At 44.4% G+C, this 21,128-nt stretch overlaps 1 protein-coding gene across 3 annotated transcripts in view; it reads right to left on the reverse strand.

The window, feature by feature from the left end:
- jmjd1c.S (jumonji domain containing 1C S homeolog) overlaps nucleotides 1–21,128 on the reverse strand; it is a 228,765-nt gene that overhangs the window by 38,462 nt on the left and 169,175 nt on the right. For 2 of the 3 annotated variants that reach the window (XM_018227326.2, XM_018227329.2), the window contains 4 exons: nucleotides 8,008–8,113; nucleotides 3,039–3,163; nucleotides 1,765–1,908; nucleotides 1,063–1,243 (listed from right to left, as the gene is read on the reverse strand). In XM_018227326.2, coding sequence (XP_018082815.1) covers nucleotides 1,063–1,243; nucleotides 1,765–1,908; nucleotides 3,039–3,163; nucleotides 8,008–8,113 — 556 coding nt within the window. The remainder of the gene's footprint in view (nucleotides 1–1,062; nucleotides 1,244–1,764; nucleotides 1,909–3,038; nucleotides 3,164–8,007; nucleotides 8,114–21,128) is intronic. The other variant, XM_018227327.2, reaches the window with a different exon arrangement.

Below are 21,128 nucleotides of genomic sequence, written 5' to 3' on the forward strand. Positions count from 1 at the left end.
TTTTTAGTAGACTTAAGGCGTGAAGAGCCAAATACGGAAAACCCCAGGCCTCAGCATTCTGGATAACAGGTCCCATACGTTTATCGGATACCTGTATCAGTGCAATGGGAAAAAAAGGATGGATAACACAGGAGGTGTCCTACGTGAACCGCTTGTTTTCAACAAAAGTGATGAATAGCTTCATTCTATAGTGAATAAAATACTCCCTATTGTAAAATATAAGGATATTATAAGTCACCGAGGAGTTTCATGACCATATAAAAGTACAAGGGAGAAGTCCAAGTTGTTTTACAACTGGTCATGGAACTCCGAGGTTACTTCTAATATCCACATATTTTCCAACAAGGGGAACTTTATTTATTATACACACGTTTTAGTGAGTCATGTGACAAAAATGACATCACTAGTCACAGTTTAAAACTGATGACATCACTACTCACCCTTTATAACTGATGACATCACTACTCACCCTTGATGACATCACTACTCACCCTTTATAACTGATGACATCACTAGTCACGGTTTATAACTGATGACATCAATAGTCACCGTTTATAACTGATGACATCACTACTCACCGTTTATAACTGATGACATCACTAGTCACCATTTAGAACTGATGGCATCACTAGTCACCGTTTATAACTGATGACATCAATAGTCACCGTTTATAACTGATGACATCACTACTCATCGTTTATAACTGATGGCATCACTAGTCACCGTTAATAACTGATGACATCACTAGTCACCGTTTATAACTGATGACATCACTACTCAACGTTTATAACTGATGGCATCACTAGTCACCGTTTATAACTGATAACATCACTACTCACCATTTATAAGGATATAATTTACAAGATATTAGTGGCGTTTGTGTATTATTTCCTAATAATGCACCGTGCACTGGTCAACATGGCTCCCCAGCAGCTGAAATTCTCCAAATTGCCCAAACAACGGATATCCATTGTACATAGATACCGGCCAGCATACACATACCGACATTTGTCCATGTATGACCAGCTAGGTGACATGTTCAATAACACGCTACTCCTCTACCTGATCTACCTGTGCCGTCGTATCTCTCTTCTTTCACTCGATCTTCGTCGGGCATGCTGCTGTCTGATCCTTTCCTTTTGTTTAAACGGGCATTTCTGTGCTGCTGACCTTGCTTGGATGTGGAGCTCTGAGAGTTCATCGCCGGCCTGGGACTGTTGGCTTGTGCCCGTGTGTAATGACCCTGCCAACGACAAATGTGCCACATTAAACAATTAGAAACATGGGGTGGAAAACCACAGAAAATGGAAGAGCCTATTAAGGACAATTACAGTAAAAAATGCAGCATTAATATTAATGTTAATATGAAGCGGGACGGCACTTGGAACGCTTCGTTTTCTGAAGTCGCCCGAAGTTACCTCACAAAGAAGCTTTGGGCGACTTCGGAAAACAAAGCACTCCGAATGCCATCCCGCCGACGATTTACATTCTAGCCGACAGAAGGCAGTTTGGGGAGATTAGTCGCCCTGAAGAAAAGAAGATTTGTCACCAGGCGACTAATCTCCAAAATCTGACCGTGTGTCTCTGCCCTAAGGCTAGTCCTCTGGGGGGCTAGTCCACATAATCTATATATGATCTCATTCTGCAAGAAAGTCAAAACTAAACAGTGGCCACATTTCCCCTTTAAACTTGCCTACTTTGAACCCAAGGCCACACTCTTCATTTATCAGAAAGAAGTGAATTGGAAAGGAGTGTAATACATACATGGATTGTGTTGCTGTTCTGATTGGAGCGAGACCTCCGGCGAGATGTGATACCAATATTTTCACCTTTCAACAAAGAGTAAACAACATCATCTAGAAAGGTCATCTGAACCATAGAAGGGTCAACATTCTGTGGCTCTAGTACCTGTAAGAAACAGTGGCAAATAAGTTTTCTGGCTGCCCAGATGTAACAAGTATATCCCCAAATAATTAGTAGCAAACTGATGAACTAAAGTTAGAGTGAGTTTTTGGGTTAAAGACAACATGGAGTAAAAAGGTAAAAGTTTTCATCTACTATTGTGATTAGGAGTTGCTGCCCGTCAGGTGTTTTCTGTAACCATTAACTTTCTTATCAGTGAACCAGGTATTATAAATATGCCATGGAGATAGCGGCCCTTGTTTTGCATACAGTGCAAACATCAGGGGACCGGAAATTCCTCCCATAACAGGCACCGTTCAATCTGTAGCACATTCACGGCCAAGTCAAACAGAGTGTACTAATTACCACTACCCACAGTGGGATATAGGGAAGGGAGTGTGACTGTGGGATAGCAGGTATAGTAGGGAGAGATGGTGCCTATAATAACAGTGGATAATAGTCTCTGGGAAGGGAGTGTGACTGTGGGATAGCAGGTATAGTAGGGAGAGATGGTGCCTATAGTAACAGTGGATAATAGTCTCTGGGAAGGGAGTGTGACTGTGGGATAGCAGGTATAGTAGGGAGAGATGGTGCCTATAGTAACAGTGGATAATAGTCTCTGGGAAGGGAGTGTGACTGTGGGATAGCAGGTATAGTAGGGAGAGATGGTGTCTATAGTAACAGTGGATAATAGTCTCTGGGAAGGGAGTGTGACTGTGGGATAGCAGGTATAGTAGGGAGAGATGGTGCCTATAGTAACAGTGGATAATAGTATCTGGGAAGGGAGTGTGGCTGTGGGATAGCAGGTATAGTAGGGAGAGATGGTGTCTATAGTAACAGTGGGATATAGGGAAGGGAGTGTGGGATAGTGGATATAGTAGTGAGATATCAAGTATTGCAGGGTGGAATGACAAATCTAACAGTATCAAACAGCATTTACACAGAATTTAACTGCTACTTCCCAGGACTGAGTCCCTAGACAAACGCTCAGACATAAGGAGATTAGAGCTTTAATCACTGAGCCTCACAACACACTGATATACACAAGGGGTTGAGTCTTAGGACACTTCTATAAGGGGCTGCAGGGACTTAAAGGAGAAATAGGAACAGGATTAGCGCTGGTTTCTGTAACTCACCTGGTCATTCATAACAATCATATTGCGGGTGAAGAGATCATGATGAGTGATTATACCAGTGAACCACTGGGTGGCCGAGTCCTGTCTGTAAACTCTCACCCGATAGCCGTTTAAGGAATATGGACCTATGGGAGATGCAATGGGAAAGAGGAAAACTATTAAGATTAGCATTACATGGAGCATAGTGTATTATATCCACAATTATTGAAGGGCATTAGTTAATCGATAATTTATCTTGATCGCCCCGGGAACGCTGGTTAAAAATAGGTGGTTCAGTGGACTATGATTTGTATCTATAATAGATCCCCCATTTTATGGTTTTTAGGGGACCAGGAAAAAATTATGTAAAATCCAGAAAAATGTAAAATCAAGGAAATGTGTTAAAGTAACTTTTTATTCAAGTACTGAAAGGATATAAGCACAGTCTTTTACTTTGAGAAACAATATTTACTGGTTAATAACAAGGGTTAAGACTCTCTGTCAGTCACGTACACAAGCCAAGACCAGAGACACACGCTGCTATTTCGGGAGATTAGTAGCCCATCGACAAATCGCTTCTTCTTCGGGCGTCTAATCTCCCCAAACTGCCTTCCTGCCGGCTAGAATGTAAATCGCCGGTGGGATGGCACTTGAATCGCTTCGGCTTTCTGAAGTCGCCCAAAGTTACCTTGTGAGGCAACTTTGGGTGAAAAAATCATTCCGAGAGCCTTCCCGCCGCGACAAATCGGTTCTTCTTCAGGCATCTAATCTCCCCAAACTGCCTTACCACCAGCTAGAATGTAAATCGCCGGTGTGATGGCACTTGGATCGCTTCGGATTTCTGAAGTCGCCCAAAGTTTCCTTGTGAGGCAACTTCGGACGACTCGGAAAACAAAGCGTTTAGAGTACCATCCCGCCGGCGATTTACATTCTAGCCGGTGGGAAGGCAGTTCAGGGAGATAGTCACCCGAAGAACCGATTTGTCGCAGCGGGAAGGTTTTCTGAACGTTTTGTTTTTTTTCTTTTTAAGTCGTCCGAAGTTGCCTCACAAGGAAACTTTGGGCGACTTCAGAAAGCCAAAGTGTTTGGAGTGCGATTTACATTCTAGCCGGCAGGAAGGCAGTTCGGGGAGATTAGTCGCCCGAAGTAGAAGCGATTTGTCACTGGGAAACTAAACTCCCCAAACTGCCTTCCTGCCGGCGAGATACCACTCCGATTGCTTTGGCTTTTCAAAGTCGCCCGAAGTTTCCATGTGAGGCAACTTTGGAAAACACAAGCATTCCGAGTGCCATCCCGCCGGTGATTTATATTCTAGCCGGCAGGAAGGCAGTTGGGGGAAAGTTTGCCGCCCGAAGAAGAAGCGATTTGTTGCCGGCGGGATGGCACTTGGAACGATTTGTTTTCTGAAGTCGCCCGAAGTTGCCTTCAGAAAGCCGATGCGATCCGAGTGCCATACCGCCGGCAATTTACATTCTAGCCGGCGGGAAGGCAGTTTGTGGTGATTAGTCGCCCGAAGTAGAAGTGATTTGTCACTGGGCAACTAATCTCCCGAAATAGCAGCAAGTGTCTCTGCCCTAAAGCAATAAGTGATTGGTGCAGGACTGTATAAGGGGCAGACTAATTGGAATTGACCATTTACAGCCAGAACCATAACAAAATATACATCAGCTTAGTATGTTATACCTCTATTTCACAAATGATAACATTCATAGAGGAAAAAAGCCGTTTTTGGGAACATCAGGACAAAATTTTGATGTAAAATCCGGGAAAACATTAATTAAAATGCATTATAAATTGGTGGGACCACGAATAAAACATTTAAAATGCGGGAAAACTTAAAATCGAGGTTTCACTGTAAATGGTTATGGGGATGAAAGAGAAGCAGATGAGACTGCAGTTGAGTGGCTCGGGCTGGTATATAGATCGTCTGTTACAGCAGCGATGCACACGGAAAGGAACAATCCTATTTCCCTTGATAATCTGTTTATTCCAACATTAGTGAATTAGTTGAGAGCGACTGGGAGGTTAAGCAGAATAACTGTACCGCTGGTTTGACTGCAGGAGGCTAATGGCACTGGCTTGAGAAGTCACAAAGGATATAGGGGGTCAGGGGCAAGATCATTATAATGTCATTATACATTCCTGATCAAATCAATGGCACTAATTGCAATTACTGCTCAATAATGTCCCTGTAGAGTCCACCCAATATTTATATATATATATATATAATGCAGGGCTATGCCATCTTAAAGGGCTTGTTACCCTCTAAATATAACTTTTAGGATGATGTAGAGAGTGAATATTGTTTTATTATCTGTAGTTTTTGAGTTATTTAGCTTTTTATTCAGCCGCTCTCAACCAATCAGAGAGAGATAGCAATAGAGCTGACTGCCCGTAACCAATCAGAGAGAGATAGCAATAGAGCAGACTGCCCATAAACAATCAGAAAGGGACAGCAATAGAGCAGACTGCCCATAACCAATCAGAAGGAGATAGCAAGAGTAGACTGCCCGTAACCAATCAGAGAGAAACAGCAATAGAGCAGACTGCCTGTAGCCAATCAGAGAGAGATAGCAATAGCGCAGACTGCCCGTAACCAATCAGAGAGAGATAGCAATAGAGCAGACTGCCCGTAACCAATCAGAGAGAGACAGCAATAGAGCAGACTGCCCATAACCAATCAGAAAGGGACAGCAATAGAGCAGACTGCCCGTAACCAATCAGAGAGAGATAGCAATAGAGCAGACTGCCCATAACCAATCAGAAAGGGACAGCAATAGAGCAGACTGCCCGTAACCAATCAGAGAGAGATAGCAATAGAGCAGACTGCCCATAACCAATCAGAAAGGGACAGCAATAGAGCAGACTGCCCGTAACCAATCAGAGAGAGATAGCAATAGAGCAGACTGCCCATAACCAATCAGAAAGGGACAGCAATAGAGCAGACTGCCCGTAACCAATCAGAGAGAGATAGCAATAGAGCAGACTGCCCGTAACCAATCAGAGAGAGACAGCAATAGAGCAGACTGCCCATAACCAATCAGAAAGGGACAGCAATAGAGCAGACTGCCCGTAACCAATCAGAGAGAGATAGCAATAGAGCAGACTGCCCATAACCAATCAAAGGGAGATAGCAAGAGCAGACTGCCCGTAACCAATCAGAGAGAAACAGCAATAGAGCAGACTGCCTGTAGCCAATCAGAGAGAGATAGCAATACAGCAGACTGCCTGCAACCAATCAGAGAGAGATAGGAGAACTGCATTTCAGTGCTTGGGACTGAGCAATCAAAGAGAGAATCCTAATAGGCTTCTGTAAAGCAGGTGCCTGTATAATGATTAATGACCAATTTCTTAGTAAGCAAAATAAATACCAAGCTCAGCAAAACATAATACGAAAACAGCCAAATCTTTTACGTTGCTTGCTTAAAACGAATGAATCCTCATGCTGCACACACCATTGGAATTTATCTGCAGCGACGGCAGGGGGGTTGTATTCATTTATTAGAAAAACGATACATGCAAAAAAATAAATGTTTCTGTCAAAGCTGCAGGTGTTGCTAAACCATAACTCCCATTACTGTTCCACGTCTAACGGGTGGAGGTGCCAGCGTCTGGGTGCAAATGAGAGCGTCAGAACAAGGGAACATGCCTAAACCCTAAAAAATGAATGTGGCTAAAAATGCCATATTTTATATAGTGAACTTATTGCACGAGGCTAAAGTTTCAGCTTGTCAATAGCAGCAAGAGGAGCGGCGGCTCTGAAGTTCCTTTAGACCAACTGCTGGAGTCGATCAGGATTATGGGTTGGAATGGGGACCCGTCTGGCAATCCATGGCCACATTTAGGGGCACATTTATCAAGGGTCGACTTTCGAATTCATGCGAAATTATTTAAATCTCCCATATACTCGAAATTCAACCGAAATCTATAAATAAAATCAAATTTTCTCATCTCGGACATATTTAATCGACCTAAAAACTCGAATCAAAAAAAAAGATTCCAGTTTTTTTCTCCAAAAAAAACCTTGAATATCAGGAAGGCTGCAAATTGATCCTTGGACCTCTCCCATTGACTTAAAGCAATTCAGCCCTTTCCCCCCAGCAGCGAAACCACAGAACAATGGGAAGGTAACCAGATAGCAGCTCCCTAACACAAGATAACAGCTCCCTGGTAGATCTAAGAACAGCACTCAGTAGTAAAATCCAGGTCCCACTGAGACACATTCAGTTACATTAAGGGCAGGGGCACACAGGTGACTCATCGCCTCTTCTTCGGGGCGACAATCTCCACAAACTGCCTTCCACCTGCTAAAATGAAAAATCGTCTGCGGCAATGCACTCACGTCGCTTAGATTTCCAAAGTCGCCCGAAGTTGTCTCACAAGAAAACTTCGGGCGACTTCTGAAATCAAAGATCCGAGAGTGCCATTGCACTGGCGTTTTCTCATTATAGCAGACGGAAGGCAATTAGATTGGGGAGATTGTCGCCCCAAAGAAGAGGCGATTGTTCGCCAGGCGACTTAATCTCCCCGAATCTGCCCGTGTTCCCCTGCCCTTAGTAGGAGAAATAACAGCCTGCCAGAAAGTAGTTCAATCCTAAAGTGCAGGCACAAGTCACATGACTTGGGGCAGCTGGGACACTGACAATATGTCAGATTTCAAAATTGAATATAAAAATATCAGTTTGCGCTTTTAAAAATTGGATTTCAGTGCAGACGTCTGCTGGAGCAGCACTATTAGCTCATTAACATGTTTTCCCATGACAGTATCCCTTCAAGGTGGCGAATAGTCAAATTTGAGTTCTTAAAGGGCCAGAGTATGATAAATCTCGATAAATTTGAATTAAAACTCAAATCGAGATAATTCACAATTTGAATTTTAGAGTTTTGAGCAAAAAATAAAAAATCGAAATCGACCCTTAATAAATCCGCCCCTTAGACACATACTGTATATAAAGCAGAACACACACAGAAGAAGAATGGAAGATCTTACCTTGCATAAAAATCTCCTGAACCTTATGTTCTTTTACCCAGGCTTTCACCTCCTCGTGAAGCTGAGGGTTATCCCTGAGAACTGGGTTGAGACTATCTACTTCATCCTACAAAGAGAGGGAGACAAGAGGGGAGACGGATTAGTATTGGGACGGTTCCTCGGAGTGTACACAAACCAACAAAAGCGCACACACCCCGAGCGTGTGGGATCAAGCGAGGATTTCTGGCTTATGTTTAGACTTACTGGACTTCAAATCGGACCGTAGACAGAGCGATTGCCAAGAGGGAGAAACGGGTTTATTTATAGGAAGGAGCTCGCTTTGCAGTCGGCCACATATAGACGCAGACGAGCCACACAAAGAATAACAAATGGCACCACTATGTACTAAAGAGACAACACAGGTCGGGGTGATGTGAGTACAAGGTGCTGGGCCTCGTTCTTATTGTACTGAGAAACCCTGTTTAACCACTTTTTCTGTTTATATTGACCCACGTGTGTAATATAAAGGCACTATGTTTGCCCAAGTGCAGTAACCCATAGCAACCAATACGATTTTTAACATGTGACCAGTATATGCTACCTGATCTGATTGGTTGCTGTGAGTGCTGGGAGAGTATCAAAGTTTGCATGTTTTGTTTCATAACCCCAAAATGCCTTGTAGCACCAATCTCTCTGCTGCCATGGGGAAAACCCCGAATACAATTTCATGTTCCTAAGGCTACAAATCCAACCCTACACAAAGGCTACAAATCCAACCCTACGCAAAGGCTACAAATCCAACCCTACGCAAAGGCTACAAATACAACCCTACGCAAAGGCTACAAATACAACCCTACACAAAGAGTTACAAATCCAACCCTACACAAAGAGCTACAAATCCAACCCTACGCAAGAGCTACAAATCCAACCCTACGCAAGAGCTACAAATCCAACCCTACGCAAGAGCTACAAATCCAACCCTACGCAAAGGCTACAAATCCAACCCTACGCAAAGGCTACAAATCCAACCCTACACAAAGAGCTACAAATCCAACCCTACACAAAGGCTACAAATCCAACCCTACGCAAAGGCTACAAATCCAACCCTACGCAAAGGCTACAAATCCAACCCTACGCAAAGGCTACAAATCCAACCCTACACAAAGAGCTACAAATCCAACCCTACCCAAGAGCTACAAATCCAACCCTACGCAAAGGCTACAAAGTCAACCCTACGCAAAGGCTACAAAGTCAACCCTACGCAAAGGCTACAAAGTCAACCCTACGCAAAGGCTACAAAGTCAACCCTACGCAAAGGCTACAAAGTCAACCCTACGCAAAGGCTACAAAGCCAACCCTACGCAAAGGCTACAAAGCCAACCCTACGCAAAGGCTACAAAGCCAACCCTACGCAAAGGCTACAAAGCCAACCCTACGCAAAGGCTACAAAGCCAACCCTACGCAAAGGCTACAAAGCCAACCTTACGCAAAGGCTACAAAGCCAACCCTACGCAAAGGCTACAAAGCCAACCCTACGCAAAGGCTACAAAGCCAACCTTATGCAAAGGCTACAAAGCCAACCCTACGCAAAGGCTACAAACCCAACCCTATGCAAAGGCTACAAACCCAACCCTATGCAAAGGCTACAAATCTGACACTACACAATCCAACCCTATGCTAAGGCTACAAATCTGACACTACACAATCCAACCCTATGCTAAGGCTACAAATCCAACAGCCAATGATCAGCGGTGTCCAATATAAATGCTTATCGAGCGTTTGGACTGATTGACTGAATGTAATAAATCTTCTGCCTCCATTGCAAGTGGCCATCAGTTCTTTATTTCGAGACTGGGGCCTGCGGCCTACAGCAGAGCAGTTCAGCTGATCCAATTGCCCAAGGTAAATGTTGACATTATTTTGCAACAAATAACAGACGGCAGATATTCACTTGGGTGCACACACTGAGGTCAGCTTGTAGAAAACAAAATAAGAGAGCAACACAGCGAGAGAGAAACAAGCAGCCATCGATAAAGCAAATACAGATGTGGGGCTGGAGGTGAAGAAGCATTAGGCGTGCGCCTCCTCTCTGCAGATACAGTTACCAGAAAGCTTATGTGATCAGAACAAATGACCCAGAGGTTTGTGGAGAGGGGTCACTGGGAGTTTGAGGGCTCTGATTTCCATATGAAGTTTGGAAGGGCATGTTGTTATGGCGTGACCCAGAACCACCCCCTAGGCTGGTGAGATGGTATTTTCCTCAGTCTCACAATGGGACTTTTTGTAGGGTGACAAGGAGGAGCCACATGAAAAGGCCGGACGATGGATCATATGTTTATAAATAGGGAACACATGACTCATTTGGGCGCCATCCAACAGTCCCTGAACCCACTTCACACAAATACGTCTCATTATAAAGTGCGGCTTGTAGGAAGTGCCCAGAATTAGCCGAATACAAAGCTGAGCTGCCCGTCAGGCCCATGACTCTGTGCACAACAAGAAAGCTGATTATTTAAAGCCCCAGCTCTCCCATTGCTCAGCCGCAGCAAAGAGACACCAGGTGAAAGTGCAGGTGACGTCAATGCAAGTCTCATTATATTGTCCTCTGCAAGGGAGGGGTTAACCCTTCTGGTGGTTGCCTGGGAAGGGTCCTAACCCATAGGCTGCTGCCTGAGAAGCTTAATCCTTAGGCTGCAGCCTGGGAAGGGGTTTAACCCATAGGCTGCTGCCTGAGAAAGAGCTTAACCCTTAGGCTGCTGCCTGAGAAAGAGCTTAACCCTTACTCTGCAACCTGGGAAGGGGTTTAACCCATAGGCTGCTGCCTGAGAAGGACCTTAACCCTTACACTGCAGCCTGGAAAGGGGCTTAACCCATAGGCTGCTGCCTGAGAAGGAGCTTAACCCTTACACTGCAGCATGGGAAGGGGCTTAACCCATAGGTTGGTGCCTGAGAAGGAGCTTAACCCTTACACTGCAGTCTGGGGAGGGGCTTAACCCATAGGCTGCTGCCTGACAAGGAGCTAAACCCTTAAGCTGGCCATAGACGCAAAGATCTGATCGTACGAATCGAGTATTCGTACGATTTTCGGACCGTGTGTGGAGAGTCCTGACATTTTTCATCCGGCGGAGATTGGTCATTATGGACAGGTTAAAAGATTTCTGTCGGCTGCTGAAGGAGCTTAACCCTTACACTGCAGCTTGGGAAGGGGCTTAACCCATAGGCTACTGCCTGGGAAGGAGCTTAATTTACGTTGCCTGGGAGGGGATTTAACTCATACGCTGCCACCTGGAAGGGGGCCTAACCCATAGGCTGCTGCATGTACTCCATACACTACTCCCCTGGGAGAGAGAAACATTAATTCACACATTACTCTGCCTGGGAGAGGACTTTGCCAACATAATGAAATCCGTACCCATTGCCTGACACAGGGAGGGAGAAGTGACCCACAGTGTCCGGTGCCAGGGAGAGGAAGGAAAACATACGGGTGCTGGCTGTGCGGGAGAGAACTGAGCTCATACAGGGCCTGCTCATTACTCACAGGCTGCAGGACTATATGTAATGCGCTGTAGCCTTCCAGTGCTGGGGAGCATGAGATCATTGTACTGCTCATTGCCAGGTTGATGATTTAACCCATAACCAGCCCATTAGTAAAGAGATTTAATCCATTCATGGTTCATTGTCAGGAGCAAGGAGGGAATTTAACCCTTCACAGTTGGCCACACACAAACATTTATCAAACAATCCTGCCAATTTCTGGCTCGACCCCTCACTGTGTATGTGGGCACATAAATAAATGGTTCAACCCTTTAACAGCCACAATGTGACTAGTGTCTAATGCAAAAATGAATGCGGTGTCAGTGGCTAGTGCAGAACTGATTAGGGCCCATATACATTGGGCTGGCGACCCGGGCAGCAAAGCTGGCAATTTGACCATCTACGTGTGGTAGTCTCCAGCCAATCGTCCTGGATTATAACTGAATGATATTTCACACTAACATAACCTGTAATAGTGGGATTTCAAGGGGAACTTCACCCGAAACGTCTTTTTTTTTGTGCACAATGAAAAATAATACAAATGTAACTGAAGACCGTATCTGTTTGTTTATACTATGTGTAATTCTGTCTTTCTCTCATGATACAATGTAGTAAAAGCCCTGGAAGAGATGTTACTTCTAATACATTGTAGCAGAAAAAGAGAACAAAAAGGCATAAACGAGGCTTTCAACAGCAATTAAAATAGCGATTAACATTAACCCCACTGAGAATGCCTAGTAAAAGTATATTGAAAAGTTGCTTCGAATGATTTTCTCTTATAATATATAATATATAATAAAGAAAAACAGCGTTTGGGTGTAGTCGCCCTTAAGAAGGGAAATACTGTTGTAGAGGGAATTTAAATTATATAAAGTATAGGATTGATGTGATTTTAGGTCTCCGGGTTGATGCTGTACTGCTCTCCCCCCTTAGTGCAGAAATTGAATTGACTCAACTCCAACCTATGGGCCTTCCGCCCTGGTATAGAAAATCAAAATATCTGTGTGTCCATTTAGGGCAGAGACACACACGCTGCTATTTCCGGAGATCAGTCGCCCGGCGACAAAACGATTCTTCTTCTTCGGGCGACTAATCTCACCGAACTGCCTTCCCGCCGGCTACAATGTAAATTGCTTGAGGGATGGCACTCAGAACACTTTCCGAAGTCGCCGAAGTTGCTTCATGGGAGCGATCTGAGTGCCATCCCGCCGGCGATTTACATTCTAGCCGGCGGAAAGGCAGTTAGGTGAGATGAAGAAGAAGAAGCCTTTTGTCGCTGAGCGACTAATCTCCCTTAAAGGAGAATTTAAGCCTAACTAAAGAAGTAGCTAGAAATGTTGTACATTTTATTTTGGGCTTCTGTACCAGCCCAAGGCAACCACAGCCCTTTAGCAGTAAAGATCTGTGTCTCCAAAGATGCCCCAGTAGCTCCCCATCTTCTTTTCTGCTGATTCACTGCACATGCTCTGTGCTGCTGTCACTTACTGAGCTTAGGGACCCACTCACAATATACAGTACACATAGAATAGAAATGTCACAATATAAGACTGATTAGTAATTAATACACATAATTACTACATGGCAGCACAGAAACCAGTGCAATTAGCATCAGAATTTAATAATCAGCAAACCTGTAGCATCAGCTTATATTACAGCCAGGGAAGCTCATTTTCTGCTGGATAATTAGTGACGAGCCCTAAGCTTAGCTTCTCAACAGCCAATCAGAGCCCACTGAGCATGTGAGTGTCACAGACACTTTCCAAGATGGTGACCCCCTGTGACAAGTTTGAAGTCCTGGATCATTGCTGCTATTGACAAGCTGACACTTTAGCCTTGTGCAATAAGTTCACTATATAAAATATGGCATTTTAAGCCACGTTCATTTTTAGGGTTTAGTTCTCCTTTAACAATATACACAAATAAGAAAACTAACATAAAGCTTGTCCCTTTAACTTGCTTTTCTGTACTGAATTGGAGAAAATAACCCCCCCCCCCAAGCTGAAGGGGCTGCATCTGCATTGCCACCTGCCTTTGGACTGTCCCAGCTCAGTTCCATAAAGGGGGCACCACAATGGCTTCCTATTGATGGAACAGTCGTTGCTTTGTGTGAGCTGGGCCTTCCCAGCACTGGCACCGCTCCACTGACAAATGAGTGCACGTGGGGGTGCCAACATTAAAGGGGCAGTTCTTCTGATAAAAGGCCACAAAGATATCGCCCGATGATTTAGAACTTTGTAGAATTAAGGCCACTAAATGCTGGATTCATTCCTGACGGGCACATTTCCCAAATACAGCAGAGAGGGGGAGAAGCCCTGAATATAACCCCAAAATACCCATGCAAAAGCCTGCCCCCAATTGCTGGAATGCAAATACAGTTATAGGATCCCAAATCCGGAAACCCGTTCTCCCGAATTACGGAAAGGCCCTCTGCCATAGACTCCATTTTATCCAAATAATCCAAGTTTTCAAAAGTGATTTTCTTTTTCTCTGTAATAATAATAATAATAATAATAATAATAATAATAATAATAATAATAAAACAGTCGCTTGTACTTGATCCCAAATAAGATATAATTAATCCTTATTGGAAGCAAAACCAGCCTATTGGGTTTATTTAACGTTTACAGGATTTTCTAGTAGACTTAAGGTATGAAAAGATCTGTTAACCGGAAACCTCCAGGCCCAGAGCATTCTGGATAACAGGTCCCAAATTTGTAGTTTTCTAGTAGACTTAAGGTATGAAGATCCAAATTATGGAAAGATCCGTTATCCGGAAAACCCCAGGTCCCGAGCACTCAAGATAACAGGTTGCCATACATGTATTAAATTGTGCCATAATTATTTGTACAGGTACCCGGAAACCCGTTATCCAGAAAGCTCCGAAATACGGAAAGGCCCTCTGCGATAGACTCCATTTTATCCAAATAATCCAAATAGCTTGTACTTGATCCCAACTAAGATATAATTAATCCTTATTGGAAGCAAAACCAGCCTATTGGGTTTATTTAAAGTTTACATGATTTTCTAGTAGACGTAAGGTATGAAAACCCAAGTTCCGAAAAGATCCATTATCCGGAAATCCCCAGGTCTTGAGCATTCTGGATAACAGGTCCCATTCAAAAGCTGAATGATTAAAAACCCACGATAAAAAAAACAAAAATGAAGACCAATTGCAAATGATCTATTAAGACCTTCTCCATCTTTCATCGTCTCATTCACAGCACTGCCTGGTTGCTATGGTAAACTGGACCGTAGCAACCGGATGGCTGCTGAATTTTTTCAACTGAACAAAAAGCTGAATGATTAAAAAACCACAACAAATAAAATAAAAATGAAGACCAATGGCAAATTATCTCACCATATCACTGTTTGCATTACCCTAGCAGATGATTTAGAGGAGAACTATAGGTTTAAGTATAAAATCTCTAGACAGAGGGTAATTTTCCCCAGCAACAACTGATACATTTGATTATTATTTGGGGCTAAAACAAAGAGAGAAGGAAGAGAAGCGTCTTCACCACTAGAAAGTGTTTTGGCCCAGTTGCACGACTTGTGATCACTCTCCGGCTTGTTATTTCCTCTGCAAACCCAATAAACAATTCACGGGCCTCTATTTTTAGAAGAAAAAAAACACCAAACCACCTGTCTGAGAAACACTCGGAATTCATTTGCATTTCAACTGAAGAAATTTCAATGAAAAATAATAATAATAATAATAATCTGTGGGGGTTAAGAAAATACTGAGAAATGCAGGTCCCCAGGTATCAGTCACACAGGAAACAGAAGAATTAACGGTTTCCTACAACGCAAAGAAACTTGATGGTGTAACGTAAAAAAACTGCAGCTGAACAGAGTTGACCTTAAGGCAACGGCACACGCAGGAGAGAAAACTTCATTGTAAAAAGGGGTCGTTGGCCTTTAAACAAACTTTTTCAGTGATAGTTGAACACAATTTCCAATTGGGCTTTTATTTTTTGTTGAGGTTTATGCATTTATTTAGCTTCGCCTGCAGTCGTTCTCCAGTTTGGGATTTCAGATGATCTCTGGTTGATACGGTCAGGGCCAGGCCGACCAGGCGCCCTAAGCAACCCGGCTGGCCACAACTTCCCTCTTCAGACCGAGAGAAGGGAGCGAGGGGACAACGACGGAGGGTAGAGGAGGCAGGGGACAGTGACGGAGGGGAGGGAGGGGACAGCGACAGGGGGGAAAGAGAGAGTGGACAGCAGAGGAGGGGAGGGTGGGGACAGCGATGGAGGGGAGGGTGGGGACAGCGATGGAGGGGACATCAACGAAGGGAAGGCATAGGAGAGGATGGAAGGAAGGATGGGAGAGCGATGGAGGGGAGGCAGGGGACAGTGACGGAGGGCGGGGACAACGACGGAGGGGAGAGGAGGGGACAGCAATGGAGGGAAAGGATAGGAGAGCGAGGGAGAGGAGAGCGATGTCGGGGAGGGAGGGATGGATGAGAGAGCAACGGAGGGGAGGCAGGGGACAGCAACAGAGGGGAGAGGAGGGAGGGGACAGAGACGGAGGGGAGAGGAGGGAGGGGACAGAGACGGAGTGGAGGGATGGGACAGCAACGGAGGGAACATCAAAGCAATGGGAAGAGGAGAGCAATGGAGGTGAGGGAGGGATGGATGAGCGACGGAGGGGAGAGGAGGGCGGGGTGAGCGACGGAGGGGAGAGGAGGAAGGGGTGAGCGATGGAGGGGGAGCGACGCACAAGGGTGACAGAGGGAAGGAAGGGGAGACTGAGGGGTGCGGACTATGGGTAGGCAGAAGACAATTTTAAAGGTAGCTGCCCAGTGCCCCCCTATCATTGTGCCCTAGGCAGCTGCTTCTTCTGCCTACCCTTAGTTTTGGCCCTGGCTACGGTGCCATTCACCCTAGCAACCAGGCAGTGGTTTGAATGAGAGACTGGAAGAAGAAAAACAGAGGGGCTGCTATTTTTAGAAGTAATAAAAGTTACCCTCACATACATAGCCCCCCCCCACCCCTCGCACAGCGACACTTATTCATAGGGTCGTAAGCAGTCCAGTGACAAACAGTTCAGCATTAATAAATAAAATTAGCTTACCCGGTATTAACACTAATATCTTATTTTAATCCCTTTCATATCACAGTTATGCCATAATCCTAGATTAAACAGGAAAGATAAATGATCATATAAAATGATGGTGGGAGGGAGAGCACAGCGATGTTGCAGTTTGTCTGTTGTGGGGAGAATGCTGGGTAACTGCACACATAGCGACACACAATCTTTCCACTCCCAAAAATGTCTTTATACACAGGAATGGGGATCACAGTAAAAACTGGCCTTGCCCAAACTGTACACAGGTTCATAGACTGTAAGCTCTTCAGGACAGGGACCTTATTCCAGTTGTATACTGAATTTATACCAGTTGTGTGTATACCTTGTAAAGCACTGGGTACATTAGCAGTTCAATATAAACACAGTACAAACCCGTTAGGATCTTCACTGTGCCCCTCACCCCAATCGGGGGGCGCTGCATAGGGCAAGTGGTATACTGTATAGAGGGCCCCATTGTGGCCTGTACCCATTACACAATGTGTTGGAGATTGTAAGTTACACTTTGTGTGTATTATACCCTACAAAAATAACAATGAGGAAAGTCTAAAGGAATACAACTAATATTGGGGCGCAGCGCTTTTAGGGTATCTTTTCAAAGGGGTCACGGACCTCCTCTGTAAGGCTACAATTTTACCGTTACCTTTTATTAATCATCTTTCTTTCTATTTAGGCCCTCTCCTAATCATCTTTTAGTCTCTGACTCACACCTTGTTGCTAGGGTATACTGGACCCAAGCAACTAGTCAGTTAATTAAAATCCAAACTGCATAGCTGCTGAGCAAAAAAAAAGAAGAAACGCTGATGCAAACAGTCTTGGAATATCACTGTCTGCAGCGTAGTAAAAGTCAATTTAAAGGTGAACTCCCACTTAAAGGAGAAGGAAAGCTACTGAAGCAGTTTGGCAGATTAGCCACAATAGTGCATGTTAGAACATTATATTTTTTTCTGCTGAATGCTTTACCATACTTGAGTAAACATTTCTAGAAGCTCTCGGTTTGTTTAGGACAGCAGCTGCCATATTAGCTTGGTGTGACATCACTTCCTGCTCACTCATAGCTCTGAGCTCAGATTACAGCAGGGAGGGGAGGAGGGAGGGTGGAGAAGGTAGGGGGAAGGGAGAGAGCAGCAAACTGAGCATGCTCAAGCCCTAGCCCTGGAGGTTTAAGCTGAAAACAGGAAGTCTGATACAGAAGCCCATGAGTACACAATAGAAGGAAAGAAATGTGATGTTTCTTTTGACAGAGGACTCAGAGACGCATTAATTTGAGGGTTTACTGGTGTATTTATAAAGACCTTTCTGATAAATCTTACTTAATTTAAGCCTTTCCTTCTCCTTTAAAATACTTATCCCTGAATAAATTAAAGTTCTGTAATTCTGAGCCTTGAAATTATGTGCCAACACCATGTGGTCTGTAGGTCACGGGTGCACCTTGAGCTGGCGCTGGGTGTGCCGTGTGCTAAAGAGACTGTGCTCTAATTATAAAAGTCTCAGGTAGTTTCCTCTAACCGCACAGGAAGCACCCACACATAGTGCACCCAGTGCAACCGACTAACGAGCAGACGCTTGCTACTTTCATAACATAAAAAATTAGGGGAAAAAAACCCTAGTTCTCAGTAATAAGGTTCCCAGCTAGTTAAAGGGGATATAAACCCAAAACTTAAAATTTGCACAATGAAAGAAATAATATTTCTAAATACATTTATTACACATGGTCGATGGTTGTAAAGTTATAGATCTGTCTGCCCTTTCTATACTCATCCATGGCGGTAGTGATGTGCAGGCCGGCGCCCGATACACACGGGAGCCACGGGTCGGACGGGTTCAGGCCGACCTCGTACCCCCTTTTCAGCGACCTTCCAAATGCCGGCTTCCAACTTGAACTTTTATAGACGTGCCCCCCTTATGTGATGTCATCGGCAGAGCGGGTTTATAAAAGGAACCTGGTCGGGCTCGGGTGGGCAAGAGTGGGTCGGGAAAAGACAGACCCACTAGGGATGTGTGGGTTGGGCTTTCCCCGACCCACACCTGCCTGCAACCCGACCGCCCGACTTCCGGGTCTTTTTTATAGAGCCGCACCGACCCGGCGGTGGCGACAAAGAAGGGGCAGGGCGAGAGGCGCACGTCTATAAAAACTCAACCCGGAAGTCGAAAGCCGGCATTTGGAAAAGAGCGTGCAAGGTCGTCCCCGAACCCGAGAAACAACAGAATTATTTGCAGTGTAAACAGTATCATTTATAAATAAAAACGACACCATAAAAATCATGACAGAATCCTTTTAAATGAAACGGAAGCAGTGCATGCCTTCTAGCTGAATCTAATGTCAACCCTATATTATTTAATAAACCCAAAAATAAGAATTCTAATCTCCTCCTCCTGAAATCTGGATTTAGAGCCAGCCATCTGTGAGCCGACTTCCTCGCTAGCCAATGGGACGACGCCTGCAGAGCCGAGCCAAATATTCCCCCCCCCCGCACCAGGTGCCTCATACGTGACCCGTCCCCGTGCAACACACTGATGAATTGTGACAGCTGTGAAGGCTACACTGAACCTGCGCCCCCCGCCTGCTGTCAGAGCAAATACATCAATCCCAGCATTCATCTGCAAAACACAGATCTGAGCCATTCCTTCCATGTACAATCACAGCCATTCATTCTCCCCTGTCCTAAACTGTCCCTTCTCACCGCTGACTATATTAAGCCTATAGTGAGCCTATATTGAGCCTATATTAAGCCTATATTGAGCCTATATTGAGCCTATATTGAGCCTATATTGAGCCTATATTAAACCTATATAAAGCCTATGCACAGGCGCTTCTCCTTATAATTAGATGCTGTTACCATGGACTTCTGATGCTCTGATTGGCTGCATGAGATCCCATATATTAATTGCTCTCCTGCTGTGAATTAATCTGTCTTCCCCCCAGTCGCCGGATGAGGGGGTCTTTCCATAATTTAGATCTCACTTCCTTAAGTCTCCCAAATAATCATTTAAGGGCAGAGACACACGGTCTGATTAGTGGAGATTAGTCGACAAATCTCTTCTTCGGGGCGACTAATCTCTCCGAAATGCCTCCCGCCGGCTATAATTAAAATGGCAGGTGAGATGGCACTCAGAGTGCTTTGTTTTCCTTAGTTGCCCGAAGTTTTCTCGTGAGGCAACTTCGGGCGACTTTGGAAAACAAATCGCTTCGAGGGCCATCCCGGCGGCGATTTACATTCTAGCCCGGCAGGAAAACAATTTGGGGAGATTAGTCGCCCCGACGAAGAGAAGATTTGTAGCCGGGCGACTAATCTTCCCGAATCTGACCTTGTGTCTCTGCCCTAAACAGAGTTTTTAACAGGTGTTTAAATCCAATAGGATTGTTTGTCTCCAATAATTATATCTGTTATCTGGAAACCGTTCTCCAGAAAGGCCATCTTCCATAGACTTAGTTTTACCCAGATAATCCAGATTTTTAAAAATGATTTCCTTTTTCTGTGTAATAATAAAACAGTAGCTTGTACTTGATCCCAACTAAGATATAATTAATCCTTATTGGAGGCAAAACAATCCTCAAGAGTTTACATGATTTTCTAGGAGACTTGAGGTATAAAGATAAAAATGATTTAAAAAAAAAAAACAGTTATCTTCTGTATAACAGGTCTCACAACTGTACACGGTACTGCTTTATTATAACAGAGAAAACGGTAATCATTTAACAACATTTTTGAATATTTAAATTAAGATGGAGTCTACGGAAGACGGCCTTTTCATAATTCTGAGCTTTCTGGATAACGGAATCCATACCCTTCTGAGTAGTGATGTGCGGGTGAAGTTTTACCCACCTGCGAGTATCGGGCCGGCCCAAATATCACTACTTCTGAGTCTGGAACTCACAGCCAATCAGAGCAGCAGAACAGTCACTAGGATACAGCCAGCAGCCAATTGGGGCATTAGCATCCCTTTTAAATGATAGGCAACCGCCAGAAGCGAGAAAAAAAAGGGGTGACATGATTTCTACAGGTAAGTAAGGGTCACCCCTCCCAATATACAAGACAGCAGGAATGGGGCCTTATTATTCAATAAAGCAAGGAAAGCACCTATAACCCAGCAATTACTAGGAGGCTGCCATTTTTCTCTGATATGATACATCCTGTGTTAAAGAGGCCAATATATATCTTTTTTGTGTTGAGTCACAATGTGTTTCCTGCCCTTTAGCTGGCAGCCAGTGATGCAACAATTGTGTGTGTTGTGTTTTGCACATTAACATACACACTCAGCCAAGCCTGAGGAATGAACATTCTACACATGCAGGGCACAAGACAACACTCCCACTAGGGGGCGTCATTTACCGTCACAAGTGAAAGCACCTTTGTGCAATACTGGGAGGAGATGGAACACATTGCACAACAATGCGGCAGCCACACAACAACTATCACAGCCGACTGTTGGACAAACGGAGAGGGCGGAAGTCTGAGCACCTCAAAGACAAGAGAAGCTGCACCTCTTCAAACCACAAGCAGGGTCAATAAGGTTTG

The sequence above is a fragment of the Xenopus laevis genome, chromosome 7S, assembly GCF_017654675.1.
Source record: "Xenopus laevis strain J_2021 chromosome 7S, Xenopus_laevis_v10.1, whole genome shotgun sequence".
Taxonomy (NCBI): Eukaryota; Metazoa; Chordata; class Amphibia; order Anura; family Pipidae; genus Xenopus; species Xenopus laevis.